General features: G+C 37.7%; 2 protein-coding genes across 3 annotated transcripts in view; both read left to right on the forward strand.

Moving 5' to 3' along the window:
* The window catches only part of dspa (desmoplakin a), a 28,978-nt gene extending 11,516 nt beyond the window's left edge, over positions 1–17,462 (forward strand). Inside the window, exons 12-24 of one of the 2 annotated variants that reach the window (XM_052548580.1) lie at positions 2,370–2,524; positions 2,598–2,724; positions 2,818–3,004; positions 3,765–3,973; positions 5,221–5,399; positions 6,337–6,475; positions 7,152–7,345; positions 7,465–7,627; positions 8,383–8,466; positions 8,546–8,653; positions 8,778–8,876; positions 11,418–13,244; positions 13,564–17,462. In XM_052548580.1, the coding sequence (XP_052404540.1) occupies positions 2,370–2,524; positions 2,598–2,724; positions 2,818–3,004; positions 3,765–3,973; positions 5,221–5,399; positions 6,337–6,475; positions 7,152–7,345; positions 7,465–7,627; positions 8,383–8,466; positions 8,546–8,653; positions 8,778–8,876; positions 11,418–13,244; positions 13,564–16,044 (5,952 nt within the window). In that variant the 3' untranslated portion in view covers positions 16,045–17,462. The remainder of the gene's footprint in view (positions 1–2,369; positions 2,525–2,597; positions 2,725–2,817; positions 3,005–3,764; positions 3,974–5,220; positions 5,400–6,336; positions 6,476–7,151; positions 7,346–7,464; positions 7,628–8,382; positions 8,467–8,545; positions 8,654–8,777; positions 8,877–11,417; positions 13,245–13,563) is intronic. The other variant, XM_052548582.1, reaches the window with a different exon arrangement.
* Positions 17,463–19,178: 1,716 nt separating this feature from the next.
* higd1a (HIG1 hypoxia inducible domain family, member 1A) lies at positions 19,179–21,228 on the forward strand. Its single transcript, XM_052548595.1, has 4 exons — positions 19,179–19,293; positions 20,009–20,089; positions 20,263–20,397; positions 20,481–21,228. Exons 2-4 carry the CDS (start codon positions 20,014–20,016, stop codon positions 20,567–20,569), a joined length of 300 nt encoding a protein of 99 aa, XP_052404555.1. The 5' UTR covers positions 19,179–19,293; positions 20,009–20,013; the 3' UTR covers positions 20,570–21,228.
* The last annotated feature ends 75 nt before the right edge of the window (positions 21,229–21,303 follow it).

The raw sequence follows: 21,303 nt of genomic DNA on the forward strand, positions 1-21,303 counted from the left end.
TATACGCCCACACAGAAGAAAAAGCAGCCAGACTATTCTTCAAGATTTTATTTTATTTTACTGTTTGCTTCCCGATGAGAGGACTAAGATATAATTCACCCCAAAAAGATGTGATGTGGTTGAGGATTTGAGAAATGGATTTCCTCAGAAAAAAGAATGAAGCACTTTATTCAGCAGAGATCATAAACATGAGTAAGTCTCTTTTTATTTATTTGTACTAGTTTTCAAATAACGTGTAAACATTTTACTAGTTAGACTTTTTCCAAATACTTTTTCCAAACTATAATTCCTGACTTAATGTATAATCAAGTGAAACATTATGAAGTTTCATTAACAATATACAATACTATACCATTCAAAAGCTTGATGTAAATAATATAAATGTGACAAATAGAGATAACTCTAACAAATGTAAAAACAATGCAGTTCTTTCGATTTATTCCCCCTAAAAAAACCTGAAAAATATTATCAGCTCTTTTCAACATTAATAATAATAATAATAATAATAATGATGATGATAATAAATGGGGTTTATTTGGTAGAAAATAAGATTGTTAAAAGGATTTCTGAAGGATTGTGTGACTAGAGAAAGGATGCCAAAAAATTTGAAAGTCAGCTTTGATTGTTCCTAATAAACCGTTTAACTGCTCCCCCAAGTGGATATTAAATTATGTTGTGGGATAATTAAATATATTCTTAATAAACTACAAACATAAAATTATATACTTTTATTTTGTTCTCACATTCTTTCTTGTAAGTCCTCCCTCAGAGTGGCACAGTTGAATGAGAGGCTCATTATGCAGCTCATTATGCAGGCCTTTGTCTTCTCAGGTGTAAATCACAATGATATTCATGATAGTTGACGCCTACTCGCATATGACTTTTACCAACAAAAAGTGTTTTAGAAAATTTAAATCAATATATTGTTTTCTGTGAGTGAGTAAACAAGATGATTTTCACATCATTCAGAAAGAAAAATTCTAGGCTACAAGCTCCAGTTCTCAACTTTTCCGGCAACCAATTTTATGTATGTGTTTTATTGCCTTATTCAAGTGATTTAACATTTTTAGTTTTTCACTAACCATGCATAACATTTTTTTTCTCAAAAATACAATCACGTACATGCATGCATTTCACATATTATTATAGCCCAGTTTGTGCTGATTACAGTGATATTAGACTTTACCCATTTAGATATTTATAAGAAACTGAAAAAAGCACAAATGTCAGGGCATGACAAAACTTCTCAAGGCCCCAAAAAATACCCTTAGACTCCAGAGGGTTAACGACTCTCGCCCCTTGAGACTCTGCTTTGTCTTCAAACCACAAATGAAGTTATTTTCATCGAGACCTGAGAGTTTCTGTCCCTCCTTCGAGAGTCCAGGTGACCAAAAGTGTAGAAGATACAAAACGATCATAAAGCTGGTGTTAAATGAAGCGAGCGATTTAAACCAAGTCTTGTGTATAGACATGATCATATAAAGGGATCATATCTCTTTAAACCCCTCAATTCATTGTGCCTTTATGACCTTTTTCAAAGTTTCATTAGAAGGACAGAAATCTCTCGGATTTCAATAAAATGATCTGAATGTGTGTTTCGAGGAGGACCCAGGTCTAATAGGTTTGTGATGACACGAGGATGATGAATTGTGTAATTATGACAGAATTGTAATGTTTGGGTGAACTATCCCTTTAACGAAGCGATTAATGGAATGTTAATGCGGTTGTCGCTGCCTCATTTTTCATTTTAGTATTAGTAGTATTTCATTCTCATGTTTGTATGACTCACTTCCTCATGTCTGCTGTAAGTCACTTTGAATAAAAGTGCCATCTAAATGAAGAAATGCCATTGTCTCTCTTTTAAATTACCAAACTTGGCTATTAAATTGTGAAGGAAACACAAAAGCCTAGGTTAGGACGTAAACATAAATTGTATGTATTTATACAAAACGATATGTGACTCTGGAGTCTTAAGTGGCACAGCTAAATTTGTAGCAGTAGCCAAAAATACATTGAAAGGGTTAAAATGATTGAATGGCAAAATTCATTAGGATGTTAAGTAAAGTCATGTTAAATGAAGATATTTTTGTAAATGTCCTACCATAAATATACCAAAAGAGAATTTTTTATAAGTAATATGCATTGCTTAGAGTTCATTTGGACAACTTTAAAGGTAATTTTTATCCATGTTTAGTTTTTTTTGCACCATCAGATTCCAGATTTTCACATAGTTGTATCTCGGCCAAATATTGTCCTTTAAACAAACCATGCATCAATGGAAAGCTTATTTATTCAGATGAACCTTGTGACTGATTTTGGGTTTTCAAGGGTCATATATGGAGCACTGAAACGGTGTTTGACTTTTTCAGAAGGGCATTATGAAAGGGAATGAAGGTATCCTGAAAGACAACTCTCAGCGCAGTAAGTGGCACGTGACTGGACCTGGAGGACTGGAGATGCTCATCCCATCGGTGTGTCTGCTCATCCCACCTCCAAACCCTCTGAGCATCAGTCTGGCAAACAAGTACGACACAAACACACATGCACACAGATCATAGTACAACGAGACATGCACTGATGAACTGCTTGCTTGACAGGAACGAGCAGTACTACGAAGCCATCATGTCCATCTGGAGTCAGCTGTACATCAACATCAAGAGTCTGATCTCCTGGCAGTACTGCATGAAGGACATCCAATACATCAACTCCCTCACGCTCTCAATGGTACGAGTGGATCGGATGCGTCTTTCACTCAATGCTTTTTACTTAGCATTATGTTTCACAAATGTCTCCATCATTTTTTTGCATCTGTTTCAGCTCTCACAAATGCGTCCTGAAGAGTATCGCAACATTATTAAGAGTCTGGAGCTCCACTACCAGGAGTTCATGCGCAACAGCCTCGGCTCGGAGATGTTTAGTGATGAGGAAAAGAGAAAGATGGAGATGCAGTACGCTGGAGCTCAGTCTCATTATGACCAGCTGGTGATCCAGCTGCCCAGCTACAGTAAGACACTCTTCATGATCAGTATACATCAACCTCGTCCTTCAGATTGTCTTGGCATGGATATCAAACCCGTGTGATGTTTGACTTCAGTGATTAATGTTTATTAAAGTAAATCTGATTAGAAAAAACTATGCAAAGAGTCTTTAAAAACAGTCAAAGTTGTTAAAACTGAAGTTCATTGATTGGATATTTTCTTCACAATTGTCAGTCTAACGAAATAATGAATGAATCTACATAACATAACACTCAATGTTCAACTTTTTTTGTTTTAGTATTAAGCAGATCTCTTTTTTCTTAGTTCAGTGCCCAGAGTTTTTATAGTTTACTAAAACTGAAACTAAAATTAAAACAGTGAAAGAAAAAAATTTTCATTACTTGAAATAAAATGAAGTAACTTATTATTATTATTATTATTATTATTAAATAAAGTAAAACACAAATGTACACACACATATATATTTTCAAGCTAATTTTATTTTGTTTAAATTGATGTTATATAACTAAACTAAAACTGAGGGGAAAAAACCCTGTTAAGACACATAAAATTTTTTTTTTAAATTGAAATAGGGGATTAAAAAAAACAAATTAAATACAAATAAACAGAAATAAAAGATAAAAATTATGATTATATAATTATAAAAAAAAAACATTATATCTGGTCCTGGAGCACTGTTCAGACTTGGGCTTCCTTCCTAAACATACACTGACAGGAGAATGACAGGAAGGAAGTCGAGCTGTTGTGTAATTGTTTGTGTCGTAGGGGAGAACGGAGGAGTGAAAACAGAAGTGGTGAAGGTGGAGACAGATGGGAAGCTGGTGAGCTCAGGGCTGAACGTGGGTCTCATGTCAGATCTGAGCGCTCTCAGACGCAGGATGGAGGCGGCGGAGACGGGCTTGATCCAGCACCTCCACGTGACTCTGAAGGAGAACAGCGTACAGGAGTGCTCCCAAAGACTGGGGCTGCTGCAGGTACAGTCACCAAACATCACTGCTCATGGCGTAGTCTGCTAGAACAATTACTGATGGGCCTATACACCGAAGATCAGATCTCTGCATTGCTTACTCATAAACAGTCCCAGCTATAGACACAGTCGGACTTAAAATAAAACTCTGTCATCATTTACTCAAATTCAGTTTCAACGTATACAGGGGCTAGTCTGTGATTTTAATGGGCATTTTCTCTCACCACACACAGCTGATCTCGGAGGTTACAGCAGGGGATCCATAGGAAAATCATTTGTAAATCCTTTTTGACCACTGCCACGTCATATTGCAAATAAAAACTGAATTTCCAAAAGTTTGTCTTCATGAAAACCCAGCGCATGTGAATCAAGTTATAAAATATTAAAGAGTTTTGTTGAGGAATTCATGTTAAAGGAATGGGTGTTAAAAATATGTTTTTGGGTGTTTCCCTATGAGAAATTAGAAAAGTATCATTTTCCAAGCTGGGTCGACCTTTTGCCAAAATATATCTATAATGAAATATCAGAAAGCTATGGAATCCCATTTCCGCCACTGAATTAAAAAGGTAATTGCTACTTTTTATCTCACAATTATGACTTTTTATCTCGCAATATTGACTTTTTTTCTTGCAATTCTGACTTTTTTACTCTTGCAATTCTGACTTTTTTATTCTTACAATTCTGACTTTTTTATTCTCGCAATTCTGACTTTTATTCTCGCAATTCTGACTTTTTATCTCGCAATATTGACTTTTTTTCTCGCAATTCTGACTTTTTTATTCTCGCATTTCTGACTTTTTTATTCTCGCAATTCTGACTTTTTCTCTCGCAATTCTGAATTTTTTCTCATATTTGCGTGATATAAACTCATATTTGGAGAACATATTGTTCCCTTCCCCCAAACATTTTTTACTTTATCTCACAATTGCGAGTTTATATTGCATAATTCTGAGAAACAATTTTAAGAATTGCGAGAAAAAAATATTAAAAGTTGCAATAACCTTTTTATTTTTTTTGGCAGAAATGGGTTTCCATCGAAAAAAAGAACAGAATAATAGAATAAATAATAAATGACAGAATGTAAAATGGTTTGGAGCTTTCTGTGAGTGGATAATTATGGCAACTATTGTTTGTATATTATATTAAAGTGCAGTGTTTTCTAGTGGTCTGTTAATAGTGGTAGTGTTAGATCGGGGACTGTGATATGAGCTAGTTTTGAGCTTTGAACGATCTGTGTCTGGTCCGTATCGTCAGGGTGTACATCGTGATCTGGACTCCATCCGGGACGAGTATCTGCGTCTGAGGGAGAAGATCTTGCGTGAGCTGGAGGGAAGCACTAACGCAGAGCAGACCCGCTACCTTCGCTCTGAACTGGACCAGATCAACCAGAAACTGGGCAGCCTGCAGGGCTTCTCAACCGCTTATATCCAGAGGCATGAACATTTAAAACAACCCATATAACATCTATTCTTTCTTTGATTTTGCTCTGTTTCTAAGATTGCTGAAATGTCTTTCTGTCTACAGAAGGCGACTGAATCACATAAGAGTTTAGTGTGGTTACACTTTACTTGTATACTTATAGTTACTTACAGTCATCCTACTAACTATAAGAAACTTTGCATCTACACGTCAACTAATATTATTAGTTGACTGCCAGGTTATGGTCAAGGTTAGTAGGTTAAGTCGGCATGTACTTACAGTCAGTAGAATGTGTTTTGGACATGAATATACAGTGTTAGCAGATATTAAGCACACAGTGTACTCTAATGACTGCTATTGTCTTATAGTTAGTGGTATGTCTGAAGTGGACTAGTGGAATAAAGTGTAACCTTACTAATCTAATGGCATTATACTCAATATACAATTACACTCCCATCTTGCTGTACCCAAATTTTTTTAAAGGGGTCTGCTAGAATATATTTACATCAAGCATTATTCTTCTCGTACTGGAAGTCGCTGCAACTGCTCTTTTCATGCTCTGTCTCTTTAAAACCCTAGTTTCTAAAAAGGTCTGCTCTGATTGGTCGGCTGGCATGGTCTGTTGTGATTGGTCGGCTGATTGGAGCATGTCTCTTACTATAATTGGTTTTCATCTCCAGAGGCTTCATTAGCAGCTGTAAACAGTATTATATCTACGGTGACTATGCCGTCAATATTGGAAATCCATGTTTTTTCCCCGCTCTTTTAGTGTAAATAAGCAGCGTCTCCTTGACATCTAAGATCCAGGAACATATATAAGCTTCCTCATTTAATGAACCTCTGAATAGTTTACTTATAGTTGTTTGTGTCCACGAGGTGTGACAGGAGGAGGTGATAATATGAGAATGAATTAGCAGTAATCTCCTCAGGATGTGTGTGTGTGTGTTTCAGGCTCTCTGCTCTTCAGGCTCTGATCCAGAACCTCCTGCAGGCCGAGGACATCATTAAAGTCCATGAGGCTCGTCTGACAGAAAAAGAGACTTCTTCTCTTGATCTGAACGAAGTGGAAAAGTACCTCATAACTCTAAAGGTGAACTTCATATTTCTGTTAATGTTTATATACCTGAAATCTTATTATGACCCCTTGTCTTCTTTAACCAGGTACATAATGTGTGTGTATATTTCTTGAAATAAATGTTACATGAAATAAAATACACTACAATTTTTTTTATTTTAGCTAATTGCCAAAGCAACATTTCTTGATGTAATATAATAACCACATATAAAACTGAGATAATAATTAATAGAAATAATATATATAGACATGTTTTATGTATTTATTTATTTATTTATACAACAAAAACGACTAAAAATGAGAAAAAACACACAACTAAAATGGAATATGGAACATTTAAAAATGATATACAAAAAATAATAATCTCAGTTATACTAAAATAACATTTTTTAGTAATTTTGACCCTAAAACACATTTTGAGATTTATGCACTTAATAAAAAATGATAGGTTTAGGATTGTTGTCTATAAAATATAATAATTGAATGGTGGTTGTCATAAAAAAATAAAATAATGTTTTTTGGAGGAAAAAAATGCCTTTTATTTAAAAAAATTTTTTTATGAAATAATTCAGTTTTGACTGAATTAGGAGATTTATTTAAGCCTGCAAATTAAATAAATTTGACTTCTAAGTCTAAATGATTGAGCATGTCACTTACATATTTCTATTTGATTATGTCTTGTGCCGTGCAGACGATGAAAGCAGAGCTGGAGCAGAAGAAAGGTGTTTTGAAGGCTATGGAGTCTGAGCTGTCCAAAGCTGTGCACTGGAACAGTCAAATAGACAAATCTTTCCATCAGTGTGATGTTGACCTGTCCAGATACTCCGAGCTCGCTGGACAGATGACTGACCGCTGGCGCAGAATTGTGGCTCAGATTGATAGCAGGTATTGATAAATATGTGGTTCTGGCAAGAATCTCCACATGCACTTGTGGGATGCACAATGGTAAATGGTTAGAAATAAAGAAAGTGTGACCACCATAATTTTCTGTGCTTGTTTGTCAGGGTATGGGACCTGGAGAAACAGGAGAAACAGCTGAATCACTACAAGCAAAAAAACTCCATGATTAACAAATGGATTCAGGAAACACGTCAGCGCCAGGATGCCCTCCAGATTACTAAATTCAACAGTCTGGACAGTTTGATGGACCACCTCAACCAACAAAAAGTCAGTTTTATTCATTTGAAATAAAATACCCACATTTGATCAAGTGTTATTAAATCTGTTACAAAGTCTAGTGAGGTGATTTTCTAGATTAAATAACCACATCGGCAAGATTAGCTTTTTAAAAGGTAATAATATGTACTCTTTAGGTGTAAATAAAAGGTAAAAGGTTTTGCCCCAGTGACAGCTTTTGTACATTTTTTCCTGAGAGTTTGCAAAGTTGTAAGGTTTGGTTTTTAGTACCTGAAAACCAATCTTCAGCAAATGTAGAGATACTGTACAGCTAAATTGACTCCATTGTAGTCACCAACTTTAAAACCACTTTGGTAAAAATCTTAAAGTATCTGATTTAACAGTCCTCAAGTATTGTACTCAAACTCAACATAGGCTCAATGTTGCATTAGAGAAATGCCAGTGAAAAACAAGAAACAGCTTATTTGCGAGGAGAGCAATCACATTTATTCTCCCAAATAGAAATAAAAGACCTTTATTGCATTCAATGAAGGTCATTATAGCAGTCACTTAAACACTTAAAGCTCTTAAAAAAGACATTTTAAACAAGCATCATGTGGCTCTGTGGTTCAGATCTTGTTGATCTCCGCTCAGTAATGGAGCACAGTAATGTCCGTACTAGTGCAATTTTAATTTGACTAATTAAGATTTTACTGATATATACTGATCATATAAGTTAATTTAGAATTTGGGTAAGGATTGCATTAAATATTTAATTGAAAAAAAAAATTGTTGTCAATGAACAGGCGCTTTATTCTGAGATCAAAGGAAAGAAAGAAAAAGTGGATGATGTGGTCAAAGATGCAGACACATGTGCTGCCTCCATAAAGGTAAGATTTCTTGTTTTGATAATAACAAGAAGTGTATGCAAATTATGCAAAAGCCTCAGTGCTCATACTGTTTTGGCAGGACTATGAGCTCCAGCTGGCATCCTACAGCGCAGGACTGGAGACGCTGCTCAACATTCCCATCAAGAGGACTATGCTGCAGTCTCCATCCACTGAACTGAGGCAGGAGGTAATCATATTGCATCCGAGATTTAAAGATCAGGTCCAATGTTTCACACGTAGTACAAAACGATCAATTAACATCACAGTTCAAGTGATTTACCTTACTTTCTGCCTTCTCTGTCTCACTAAAGGCGGCAGAGCTGCAGTCACGCTACATAGAGCTCTTGACACGTTCAAGTGACTACTACAGATTTCTTGGGGAAATGATGAAAAACATGGAGGAGTTAAAGGTAAATTTTGTGTCTGATGTGTAGTGAATATATCTTTCCAAATAAACTTCCAAATCAGAGTTTCCCAAATTGAGATCCCAGTGCCAAACAGCATGCACATTTATGATCTATATTATTTTAGCTTTTGTAGAAATATATGCTAATATCTTTATCTTTATCTTTATAGGTATGCGCGATCCACATTGGTGTGAACTGATCTTTAGGATTAAAGCTGAATATCAGTGCTACACTCTATTTTAATGGACCCCTTTAGAAATCTGTTATCTATAAGTAATTTTGCAACTCCATGTTAACCAGCAGCCATAGAGTATTAGTAGACTGCTATGATAGGGTTTGTACAATAAGTAGATGTACTTGCAAAGTGACTTATAGTCAGTAGAATGTGTGTTGGGAGCATCAAAAATAAACTGTTATTAGAGATATTAAGTAGACAGCCTAATAATACTCTAATGACTGCTAGATGACAGAGTTGCAAAGTTACTGTATAGTCAGCAGAATTTCCAAAAGGGACCATGAAAATAGTTTTACCAGTATTATTAGTGCTGATACCAAATGTAATACACAACCCTCTGCAGACATTTTAGCCATTGGCCAGACTGATATAATATACCCATTTTACAAACATTCATATATTTTTAAATATCTTAAAGTACACTCAAGAATTATGTACTAATAGCTTCAGTAATTAGAATTAAGACTTGATAACCATGTATGAATGCATATTAGTCATTTTAACTGAACTGGTGGTGGAGCTTTTTTTGGTCTTTCATTGTTTCTGTGAAAAAAATGTAAAAAATTGGGAAAAACTAACAAAAATATATGATAAGATAATAATAATACAAATTTACTCATAAGAAATTGAAATGTTTCCTCTTGCCATGAATATAGCCACTGCTGCTGACATGGGGCCTTATTTTAACGATCTGAAACGCAAGTGTCAAAGCGCGAAGCGCAAGTAACTTTGTGGGCGGGTCTAGGCGCTGTTGCTATTTTCCCGGCGGAATAAATGGCTCTTGCGCCCGGCGCAAATCTAAAATGGGTTGGTCTGAAGTAGCTTCATTATTCATAGGTGTGGTTTGGGCGTAATGTGAAATAAACCAATCAGAGCATTATCCAACATTCCCTTTAAAAGCAGGTGCGCAAGTTCCATTATGGATTGCTATTATTGTGGCGTATTTACCAGGCGCACGCCAGGAGCGGTTCACAGCCGAGGAGACTGATGTTCTTTTAAGAGCAGTGAAAGACAGAGAAGTTGTGTTGTATGGGGATGGGAGAAACCCACCCAAAATAGCGTCGGTTAAACAGGCGTGGGAGGAAATAGCCACAATTTGTCAGATGTTGCCACTATTGGGCAAACAGGTCTGATCCTTAATTACTACAAATAGCCTGAATAATTTGTAAGCTAGATTTATGCCTATTTTTTCACATCTTCGTGGCACACCACAATGATTTCCGTCATCTCATGTGTTAATATTTTTTTAGTGTAACAATTTATGATTTGCAAAAATAACTGTTGCATCTGTGTAGATTACATGAGCAAGTGTATGCCCGTTGTGCACGCTATACATTATGGTCAAGCATGCGCCCTCAAAATAGCATAATGAACAACGCGCAACACGCCACTGACTTTAGACTAGGTTTTTTCTGGTCAGTGGCGCAATTGTTTAATGGAACAGCAAAATAGCACCAGGGATTGTTTGCGCCGGAACACGCCTCCTTTTTTGCGCTGAACCGCCCAGGGAGCGCAAGTTCATTCACTAGTTTAGCGACGTGCTTCTGTGGAGGGAAAAGCGCGCTTTGCGCGGGTGCAAAATAGGAATGACACATGCGTCGGTGTACAAAGTCAATTGCGCTGGGTGCAAGATAGGGCCCATGGTGTTAAATCATAAATAAATAAATACATTTAATAATAAGAACAATATAAAACACACTTATGATTAATTCATGAATGTTAATCTGGCTGTGTGCGTTGGTTAGAACTGATTTGCTGAAATCAATACAGGGATGATAATAGGTGAGCGCCAGCCAATGAGATTTGCGCATTAGCTCCACCCACTACCGGACAAACCGGAAGTTCTTAAAAGATGAGATTTCCAAAGGAATGCCATTATTTTGACAGGAAAATACAACAAAGAAAATCGTTTACATGTAGCGTGTCAATTCTCTCGCTCTCCTTGCATGTGTAAGACAAAGCGATGTGAGGTGTGCGCCTTCACACTAGAGTTTACGGTACGTCAAATACAGGCGAGTTGCACATTAATTCAGCTGAATTGAAAAATGTCACAGATCGCTTGACGGAGAGTGAAACTCTGAAGCACTCAGGCAGAGCCATTGGCTAATATTAGACATCATTTAGTCACCCAGAGTAAAGATTTAGTCACATATGCGAATGATTTACTTGCAATGTAGAGGGTTGAATACATATAGGAAACAAAAAGGAAACACAAATTATCAAAATGCTTTCTTAAGAGTAAGAATTTGTTATGCTTGGAAGTTGCTACCCTTGTCTTACACCATTCAATGTGATTTTTTTTGTTTTAGATGCGGAACACTAAAATTGACCTTTTGGAGGAAGAACTAAAACGTCTCAAGGACAATCTTAAAGATCAAACACAAAAGAACAACACACTGGAAGATGCTATGGCTCGTTATCGGCTGGAACTGACCCAGTCTAAAGAAGAGCTTATATCTTTGGAAGAGATCAAGAGAACTCAGGCTAGGCAATGCAATACCACTCAGGAAAGCCTGGACAGCACCCAGAATCAGCTGAAGAAGTTACAAGATGAGCTGTCCCGCCTCACCTTCCTTATCGAGGAGGAGAAACGCAAACGCAGGCTGGCTGAGGAGCGATACACCAACCAGCAGGAGGAGTATGAGCTCGCTGTCCGCAAGAGACAGAAAGAACTGGAGGAGCTCAGTTTGTCCAAAAGTCAATTTGAAAGGGCCATCAAAGAAAAAGAGCGGGAGATTGAACGGCTCAAATTACAGCTGGAGGATGAGGCCTCCCGGCGCAATGCAGCAGAATTAGAGACCTCAAAGGTAAGAACACAGTTGAACCAGGACATTAATAGCCTAAAGCAAACTTATGAATCTGAGATCCACATCACCAAGACCAGTGTGCTCAAGGCAACACAACAGAAAGAAGAGGAATCATCAACTCTGAGACTTCAGCTGGATAGGTTAACCTTGGAGAAAAGAGACCTGGAAGAAGAACTCAGAAAGCTGCAGCTTTCATTCTCCCAAGTTGAAATGGCACGAAGAAAAGCAGAAGAGGACGCTCATCAGCAGAGGTCTACAGCAACTGAGGGTAGCAGGTTCAAGAAGGAACTGGAGTCAAAGATTCAGGTCATAATGAGTCAAAGCGAAGAGGCTGAAACAAGACACAGGGTGGAACTGGCAGAGGCCAACAGAGCTGCTCAGGAAAAAACCCATGAGATTACCTTGCTGACCCAGAATCTCCAAGACGAGACCAGGCGGAGGAAAGCCTTGGAAGATGAGAATCAAAGTCTCAGACAGTCTCAGGCTGAACTGCTCTCTAAGCACAGTTCGACCACAGAGACCATTAACAAGCTTAAGGTCTCTGAGCAAGAACTACTCATTATAAAGCGAGACATGCAGACTCAAAAGAATGAAAAGAGCACACTTGAACAGAATGCCATCAGGCTGCAGAGTCGCATCAGTGAACTGCAGACAAAGGTTAACGAGTTGCAGGCTGAACTGGAAAAGGAGAAGATGAGTAATCAAGATGAATTTACAAGGAGGAAAAGGATCGAAACAGAGCTGGAGAGGGTCAATCAGATGTGCTGTGAATACACCACTACCATCACCACTCTTAGGGTCCATCAAGAGCAGGAAAGTGCCTCTGGACGCAGGTATGAGCAGGAGCTACGCAATTCAAAAGATGAGTTGGAGAAATACAAGAAAGAGTATATAATCACAGTCGAGAATCTAAACAGAGTCAATGTCGAATTGAAAGCTTTGCAACAGCAGCTTCTGCGGGAACAAGACCTTGTCCGTGAGGCCAATCAACGCAACGATACCCTTTACAAGACCATAGAAGACAAGAGTCGAATGCTAAATGAGAGCACCAGCGAGATCGAGAAGTTGCAAAGCCTCACCCAGAATCTCACCAAAGAGCGTCTGCGGCTTGAGGAGGAACTGAGGACTGTGCGACTAGAGCGAGATGATGTGAAGAGAAGCCTGAGCACCATCGAGAGTGAAAGCACTTCCCGATTGTCTGCCATTCAATTCCAGTTACAAACCAGCAATAACAGAGCACTGGAACTGCAGGAACTAATCAATGATCTGACTAAAGAGAGAGAAAGTTTAAGGGTGGAAATTGCCCAAATCCAAAAGCAGTTCTCGGAGGTATTTTTTTCTGCGCGACATCAGCTGAATCAAAAATGCATCACCAATTTAAGCTATATCCAAAATGGCTTTGCTGGATAACACTTCGCTGCATGATGCTTTGAAAGCACATTTCTGCATAACACTGCCCTGCAGTTCTTCCACAAATAGCTTTTTTAGTATTTGCTTTGATAACATAAATAATTGTTGTTGTTCTTTTTCTAACTATGCTTGAATCAATATGGTGTTGGTGTTATAATTATTTCTTTATTTAAATCCTCTAAATGAATTATAATCTGACACAGTTCATCAATAACTCATTTCTCTTTTGTGTTCACAGACATCCATGATGATCCAGCGATCTGATGCCAACTACAAAGAAATTGTGCATGAAAGAGATAGTCTTCTAGTCAAACTGAAGCTGTCACAACAAGACAAAGACAAGCAGCAGCGCTCCGAAGATGAGCTCCGGCGCATCAAACTCTCCTTGGAAACTGAGATCAAACAGAAGCAACGTCTCCAGGACGAAATTGATAAAATAACCAAGGATTTCAAGTACTGGAAAAGCCAATACGAGTTAAAGGAAGGGCAGATCAGACAGAGTGAGGCAGATCGAGACAAAGTACACAGAGACAAGGCCTCCTTGCAGAGTGAGATCCAAAGATTGACTTCTGAACTGAGAAGTCTGGAAGAACGCTACAAGAGTCGTCTTCAGAGCTCGGACAAGGAGATCTCAGAGCTCATAATGAAGAAGGAGACTTTGGAAAGGGAATTGAAGTTATTGCAACAGCGCCCGGTTACATGCTGTCATTGTACACAAACCAGTCAGACTGTCTCTGATAGTAGCTGTCAGAAACTGACAGTGAAAGGTCTCCGTGGTGAGGTCTCACTCACAGAGCTTGTAGACTCCAACTTGCTTGATCAGACCGATTTGGATAAAGTAAACAGAGGACAACTAACAGGTCAAGAAATTGAGTACAGACTAAGATCATACCTAGGTGGCTCTGATTGCATCGCTGGTATCTACGATGAGGCCAATGATAGGGTCTTACCCTTTTACCAGGCCATGAAAGATGGTCTACTTCGGCGAGGAACCACCCTGGAGCTCCTGGAAGCCCAGGCTGCCTCTGGTTTCATAATCGATCCAGTCAACAATGTCTGCATGACAGTGGACGAAGCATGGAGGAGAGCTCTTGTGGGAAAGGAGTTTAAAGACAAGCTTCTGTCTGCCGAAAAGGCTGTGACAGGATACAAAGATCCTGAAACAGGAAAGATCATCTCACTCTTTCAAGCAATCGAGAAAGAGATTATAGAGAAGGGTCATGGGATTAGACTGCTGGAAGCTCAGATAGCCAGTGGTGGCATCATTGATCCTAAAGGGAGTCATCGGATTGATGTGGAAGTGGCTTACAGGAAAGGTTACTTCGACCGTGAAATGAACGAGATTTTGGCATACGAGGGTGATGATACCAAAGGTTTCTTTGATCCCAACACTCATGAGAACCTTACATATCTGCAATTAAAAAAGAGGTGCATCAAAGACCCCAAGACTGGGCTCATCCTGTTACCTTTGAAGGACAAGAAGAAGCCAAAGCAAATGACGTCTCAAAAGAACACACTGCGCAAGAGGAGAGTGGTGATTGTAGACCCTGACACTGGCAAAGAGATGACAGTACGAGAAGCGTACCATCGAGAGTTAATCGACTATGACACTTTTCTGGAGCTTTCGGAACAAGAGTGCGAGTGGGAGGAGATCACTATCGAAACAGCTGATGGCAGCAAGCGTTTACTTATTGTTGATCGCAAAACTGGAACCCAGTATGACATTCAAGAGTCCCTAGATAGGGGAGTTATTGATAGACAAACTCTGGACAAGTACCGTGCCGGGACTCTGACACTCCATGAGTTTGCAGGTCTGATCACAAGCAAAAGCAGTGGTTCTGAGCTTTCCATCTGCTCCAGCAGTCCTGAGGATGTTGCTACTTGCAGCAGTCCAACACAGATTGCGCCATCATCTCCAACTGTCCGCAAACGTTTTGCTAGCGTATCCATTACGCTCTCCCCTCCAAATGATATTTTTGATGACCATAGCCCAGTGGGAGCCATTTTTGATACAGAGACCCTTGAGAAGATTACCATCCCCGAGGCTCAGCGACGTGGCATAGTGGACAACATCACCGCTCAGCGGCTCTTAGAAGCCCAGGTTTGCACTGGAGGGATTGTCAATCCTGCTACTGGCCAGAGACTCTCCCTGAAGGATGCTGTACAGCAAAGCCTTATTGATGAAGACATGTCCATCAAGCTAAAACCAGCGCAGAAGGCTTATGCTGGTTTTGAGGATGTGAAGACCAAGAGGAAACTTTCCGCCGCAGAGGCCATTAAGGAGAAATGGCTGCCTTACGAGGCAGGGCAGAGGTTTTTGGAGTTCCAGTACCTGACGGGTGGACTCGTAGAGCCAGAAACTGGCCACCGGGTGAGCATTGAGGAGGCTATCCGAAGAGGATGGCTTGATGGCAAAGGGGCACAGAAGCTGCAGGACACAAGGAACTACATTAAGAACCTGACCTGTCCTAAAACCAAACTTAAAATCTCATACAAAGAGGCCATGGATAACTGCATGGTGGAGGAGAACAATGGCATGAAGATGCTCCAGGCTACTTCGATGTCTACCAAAGGCATAAGCAGCCCCTACAACGTGTCCTCGGGACCAAACTCTCGTACAGGATCCAGAGCAGGGTCTCGTACCGGCTCAAGAAGTGGATCGCGCAGAGGCAGTGTTGACTACACCTCTTCGGTTACATACAGCTACATGACATCTTAATTATAGTGTAATTCCTATGCTTTGAATGTACAATTTACATTTAAGAATGATTTTCTATTCATGAAGATTTAAGTATGGGTTTGGCATACAGAATGTAGATTAACTTCTTTTACTAGCACTGATCAATTGTCTTGGGTGTTTAAGTTGTTTTTAGATTTTTATGTTTTGTCGAGGTATTGGATTTTTGATTATTTACACATAGGGAATGTTAGATTTATCATGCCATTTAACCAGTAGCGTACCGTGGGGTTTCAGTCAGGGCCTTCAGTAAGAAACTGTAAACTAAATACCCTTAACATCTGTCTTACACAACTCTGTTACAGATAATGCAGCCATATGCATATAGTTCCCATATTAAGCCACACACAGGCTCTCAACAAAAATGACAGCTGTTCAACAATAGGCTAGATTAGGGTGGGTTAAATGCAGAATAATTTCCCTACATGGATCAGTAAAAGTAATCCACCAATACACGTGTTACTATGCACAGTCAAATCACTCTTAAATGACGACGTGCCCGCAACAGCAAAAGTGTACAAATGGTGGACATCCACACACCACGCCACAGTATTATCAACCACGGACACCTCCATAACAACGTGCATGATTAAATACTCATCAAATAATAAAGCACTTACCCCTCACTGTAAATAAAGTCCATGCGTCTGTCATTCCATGTCCCTTAATCATATTACAAAAGTAAACATGGCCAAATAGCTTCTGCTCGGTGCTAGCTGTTAGCCACTCATAGTTGAAATCTTTGAAATGCACAAAACCTTTGTCGTCAAAATTTGATTGGCTGATGATTCTGTCACTAATTCGCGTTAAAAATCAGATGTGACATCTTTGACCAAAAGGCTAGCACTAGTTGTGCTGGGGCAGACTTTTTTTATGTAAGATATTCCAGATCAACCTCAACTAAACTAATCATAGGCAATTTTGTGGACATTACACAAATGAAAATGATACCTAAATAATAATAACACAAAAAGTGTTTTCACACAAATTAATTTTTATTGAGCCAGCAGAGAAAGGCCCTGCTGACCCTGACGGCCCACCACTGCATTTATCAATGTTTTCATTATTCCTTATTTGGTTTATTCGCTAGCCTAGATATTTTCTAATATTTTCCTTTGCATGTTTCATTGACATTCTAGATTTATTCATTTAGCAGACACTTGTCTAAATAATTTACAACTTAGAAATGTAAGAAGCAATTCATCACCAGCATTATCCATAGTTTAGAAAACTATATCAGAAAACAAGTACTTTTTAATTTGTAACATCTACTGACTTCGTATCAACATCTATGAATTTCAAAGTGGAAATCTTGATATTTTTTGAGATATGCTTTTAATAATCTGATTGTGTTTATATGGAGCAATTTCAACAATAAAAACTATCAAATTATAAACTAACATTCTCTCTGTTGCTTATTACTACAACAGTCTAAATTCACTGTTATGACACCACATTTGTAAATTTCCTATTACTCTTAACACATTTTCAAAGGCATAATTCGCAGGTGATTGAGGTCCCTACCACTTTTTGCCACAGATGATTTTGTCCCCAACATGAAAACCACTTAAAAAGCAAAGACAAACCAACCTAATTATTAATTGGATAAATTTGTAATAAGCACACATAGGCATACATTAGGCATACTGTAAATTCAACAATCTGCATCCATGTGCAATTTAAGAAAAACAGAATAAAAACTGAAAACAATGAATAAACAGGTTATTTAAAACTATTAAAAAACAACTTTAAATAGAGGTCCCAGCAATCGAGATCTCTGCTTCAGAATCATGAACACAAAGCGGCTTGCTTTTTGAACAAATAAACACTTTGAGAAACTGAACAAATATAAACATGACTTATGACAACAGACTTGAATTACATAACATTATGAAAACATGAACAACAAAATAAATCCGCACATGATTAGAGGCCAGCAAAGGAAGACTATGAAACTATTAAGAATAAATTTCAAGTGTGCATCCATAAAATAGAAATCATCCATCAAAATGCTTACAAATTTTATTTGTATTATTCTAATTATGTATATAGAGAGAGATAGAGAATTTATTTGGCACCACCTGTTAATCATGTTTTTGCACCATTCATCATGAGTTTGCACACTAAGCAAGTTTGAATCATCCTTACTAATAGGCTATTATGTTGTCAACATATAGGTATGTGTATGTATAACATAACCCGCGCTTAAATAAATAACATCAAAGGCCTATATCTACATGTAATTTACAGAAATATATAATACATTCATTGCTACCTTCTGTAGGCTATTATATAGCGCCTATAGTAAACAAACACTGCTTATATTACAAAACTCACAATGACTCAGCTTTTATCTGACAGTCACCTAGCGACTCATTTCAGTATTACAGTTCAGGTGCTGAGCATTTAATTTGTTCATATTGTATATAACACTTCATATTTGATCAATTTTGAGTTCAGACAAGACATACATACAGATAATAACCTATGTATTCAGCCTCAGTTATAACATGAATAGTAGAATTTGAAGAACTTAAACATACCAGAGTAAACTTCATATATTTTGAATCCTGTTAAAAGTACATGTTTTCAGAGTTTATACAACAAGTTCTCTACAGTGGAAGTGTTCTCAGTGAAAGTGTTCTCTAGCTCATAGCTCTAGTTACCTGTTCACAAATGTGGCATGTTCAAAAGGTGCGTTAAATGTCGTAAATATGATGCAAATAATATTGCACAACCTAATATAAACGTAAAATAATACTGAGACGTAGATAAAAAGTAATTTCCTGTCTTTGAAGATAAACTGTAAAGTACAGGCTGTTTATGTAGACGCAATGAACTGCTGACCAGAACCCATGCACTTGCACGCAAGGGTCACGCCCCTTCACTGGAAACAAATTCGTTTCAAATTCCTATTTCTTCAAAATAAAATTTCAGTGAAAACGTATGATTTCAAACATGCATATAAACAATTACCCTTTTTTGTGGTTGTTTTACTCCTCAATGAACTCAGTTGTTATATTTTTTTTCGTGACAAAATAGACGATTTATATTCCGAAAACGCACAATCGTTTTGGGGGAAAAACTTTTATTTTGTAAAACGCGTATAGCTACGTCACTTTGACGTACGCCATATTACATCACTCTTGTTTCCTGGCAGGCGGACATTCACGCGTACAGCTCTCAACCGGGAACCGGCAGAAAGGACAGCTCCACAACAGCTTCAAACAGGTATGTTATAAACTTAATTTAATATCTGATTGTTTCCCAAATATAATAAAATATTATAGTTTAATTACAAACAGCGACAGTGATTTTGTGTGCTCCCAGAAACTGCTAACGCTTGAGGAAATGTCGCATCTTTTCATTGAAAGCTGATATTACGATGTAAATCAAAAGACTGCCATTGCTGTTCATGTTTGATTACATATGTACATCATTTTTTTATCAAGTAAGAACTGTGTAAAATCGTTTATTAAGTGGCCTGTATGCTTCTTTTGACCTTCATAAAACATGTCAGTAGTAATCTCTTGCTCAACTCGTCATCAGTTGAACTTTCCTTTCAGTTTTCTTTATGTTTATATGGAAAAACATTAACATCCTCTTGCTACACCACACAAATAAAGTCAAGTCACACTAAAGTCAAGTAAAAAAATAAATAAAATAATAATAATAAAAATATCTTCCGTTTTACAGTACAATATGGTACAATTCAGAATTAATTAAAAACAATGTGCCTATAATAACTTAGTACTTTACTAATTTATTGACCATTTAACTGGCTGATATTAAGTCATTAATTGATGTGGCAACTTATAAACCTGTAACAACAGAAAAGCTTAGTGTGATAGAAAATGTTTTATGGTTATCTAGTGTAAAAAGTGTCAGAATGGCACTGTGGCATTTAATTTGTGACATCTAATCTTTATTCAATATTATTTTTTAGTCAAGATGACTGTCATGGAATACGAAGACAATGAATCCAAGTTTATCAGAAAAGCCAAAGAGAATCCATTTGTCCCTGCAGGTAAACCATTTAAACATTATAACTTGTTACTTTCTCACGTGTGCAGTAAGAACCTCATTATTAAGTCACATGGCTTTATATTAAAACACAGAAATGCAAAACATTAACCCTTACAATACATCAGCTCAGCGGTTTGATGTATGATATTTCATGTGTCTGTGATGTCTTTTAAGGGTTGGCTGGGTTCTTTGGCATCGTGGCGTACAGACTGTACAAGCTGAAGAACAGAGGAGACACGAAGATGTCCGTGCACCTGATTCACATGCGTGTGGCTGCGCAGGGCTTCGTGGTGGGAGCCATGACTTTAGGTGAGGTGCTTACACATGCGTCCTTCCTCAGAGTTACAGAGAAATGCATGGTTTAATGCACTATTTTGTCTTTTTGTTTGCAGGAGTGATCTACTCTATGTACAAAGAGTACGTTCTCAAACCTCACGATGCACAGAAAGCGTTAGAGCAGAAGGCACTGGAAAAAAAGTGATTCCTGCGATATCCTTGAAAATACCAGCTGTTGAGGGGTCCCTTTGTATTTATTGCTAACATATAATTTAGGATTGTTTTTTAGTTTTATTTTTTTTTAAAGAAAAATTTATTTCTTTAAACTGTTTTCTTTTTAAACTTGCATTTGTTTAAGAAACATTGTACTGTATGAAACGGAATTGTAGCTATTGCCAACTATTATTTATGTATCATATCAGTGATAAAAACTGATGAAAACAATATTTGGATTAGTGTTATTTCTGCTAAATGCTGCTGCTCTTGTTTCAGCACAGAGCTGTGACATTAAGATCTTTGCACCTTGTAACTCAAGATTCATTCTTGTATCATTGTATTAAGTCAATAGACAAAAGATATTCCAGGACCACAAACCATCATCTGAAACTGTACAATGCATTGAACACAATATGGGGTCTTCACCACTGCTCCAGAGTGTCATGAGGAAGGAGACAAGCTTGTTATTTTGTAGATCTATTTTGTTACTGTGAGGTAATTAATGCACTTTTTTCATATTTCAAAAAGGACACAAATTGTACTTTTAGAGTGATATATATTTTGAGGATCTCAGCTGATAGTGTGTTTATCTTTGCCAATATAAACGGTTGTAATTCCAATAAACTCTGCTCATTTTACATCCATGTATTACTGTGATGTGTGTATTTTTGGCCCTTTTTCTTCTTCTCTGATGAGGTCTTGCCATTCTACGTTTATTAAATT

Source organism: Carassius gibelio, chromosome B2, assembly GCF_023724105.1.
Source record: "Carassius gibelio isolate Cgi1373 ecotype wild population from Czech Republic chromosome B2, carGib1.2-hapl.c, whole genome shotgun sequence".
Taxonomy (NCBI): Eukaryota; Metazoa; Chordata; class Actinopteri; order Cypriniformes; family Cyprinidae; genus Carassius; species Carassius gibelio.

Bases quoted from the DNA above. Each gene is read 5' to 3' on its own strand.
- higd1a (XM_052548595.1), top strand. From the start codon at position 20,014: ATGACTGTCATGGAATACGAAGACAATGAATCCAAGTTTATCAGAAAA. The intron at 20,090-20,262 runs GTAAACCATTTA...ATGTCTTTTAAG, and splicing joins GAATCCATTTGTCCCTGCAG to GGTTGGCTGGGTTCTTTGGC. The intron at 20,398-20,480 runs GTGAGGTGCTTA...TTTTGTTTGCAG, and splicing joins GGTGGGAGCCATGACTTTAG to GAGTGATCTACTCTATGTAC.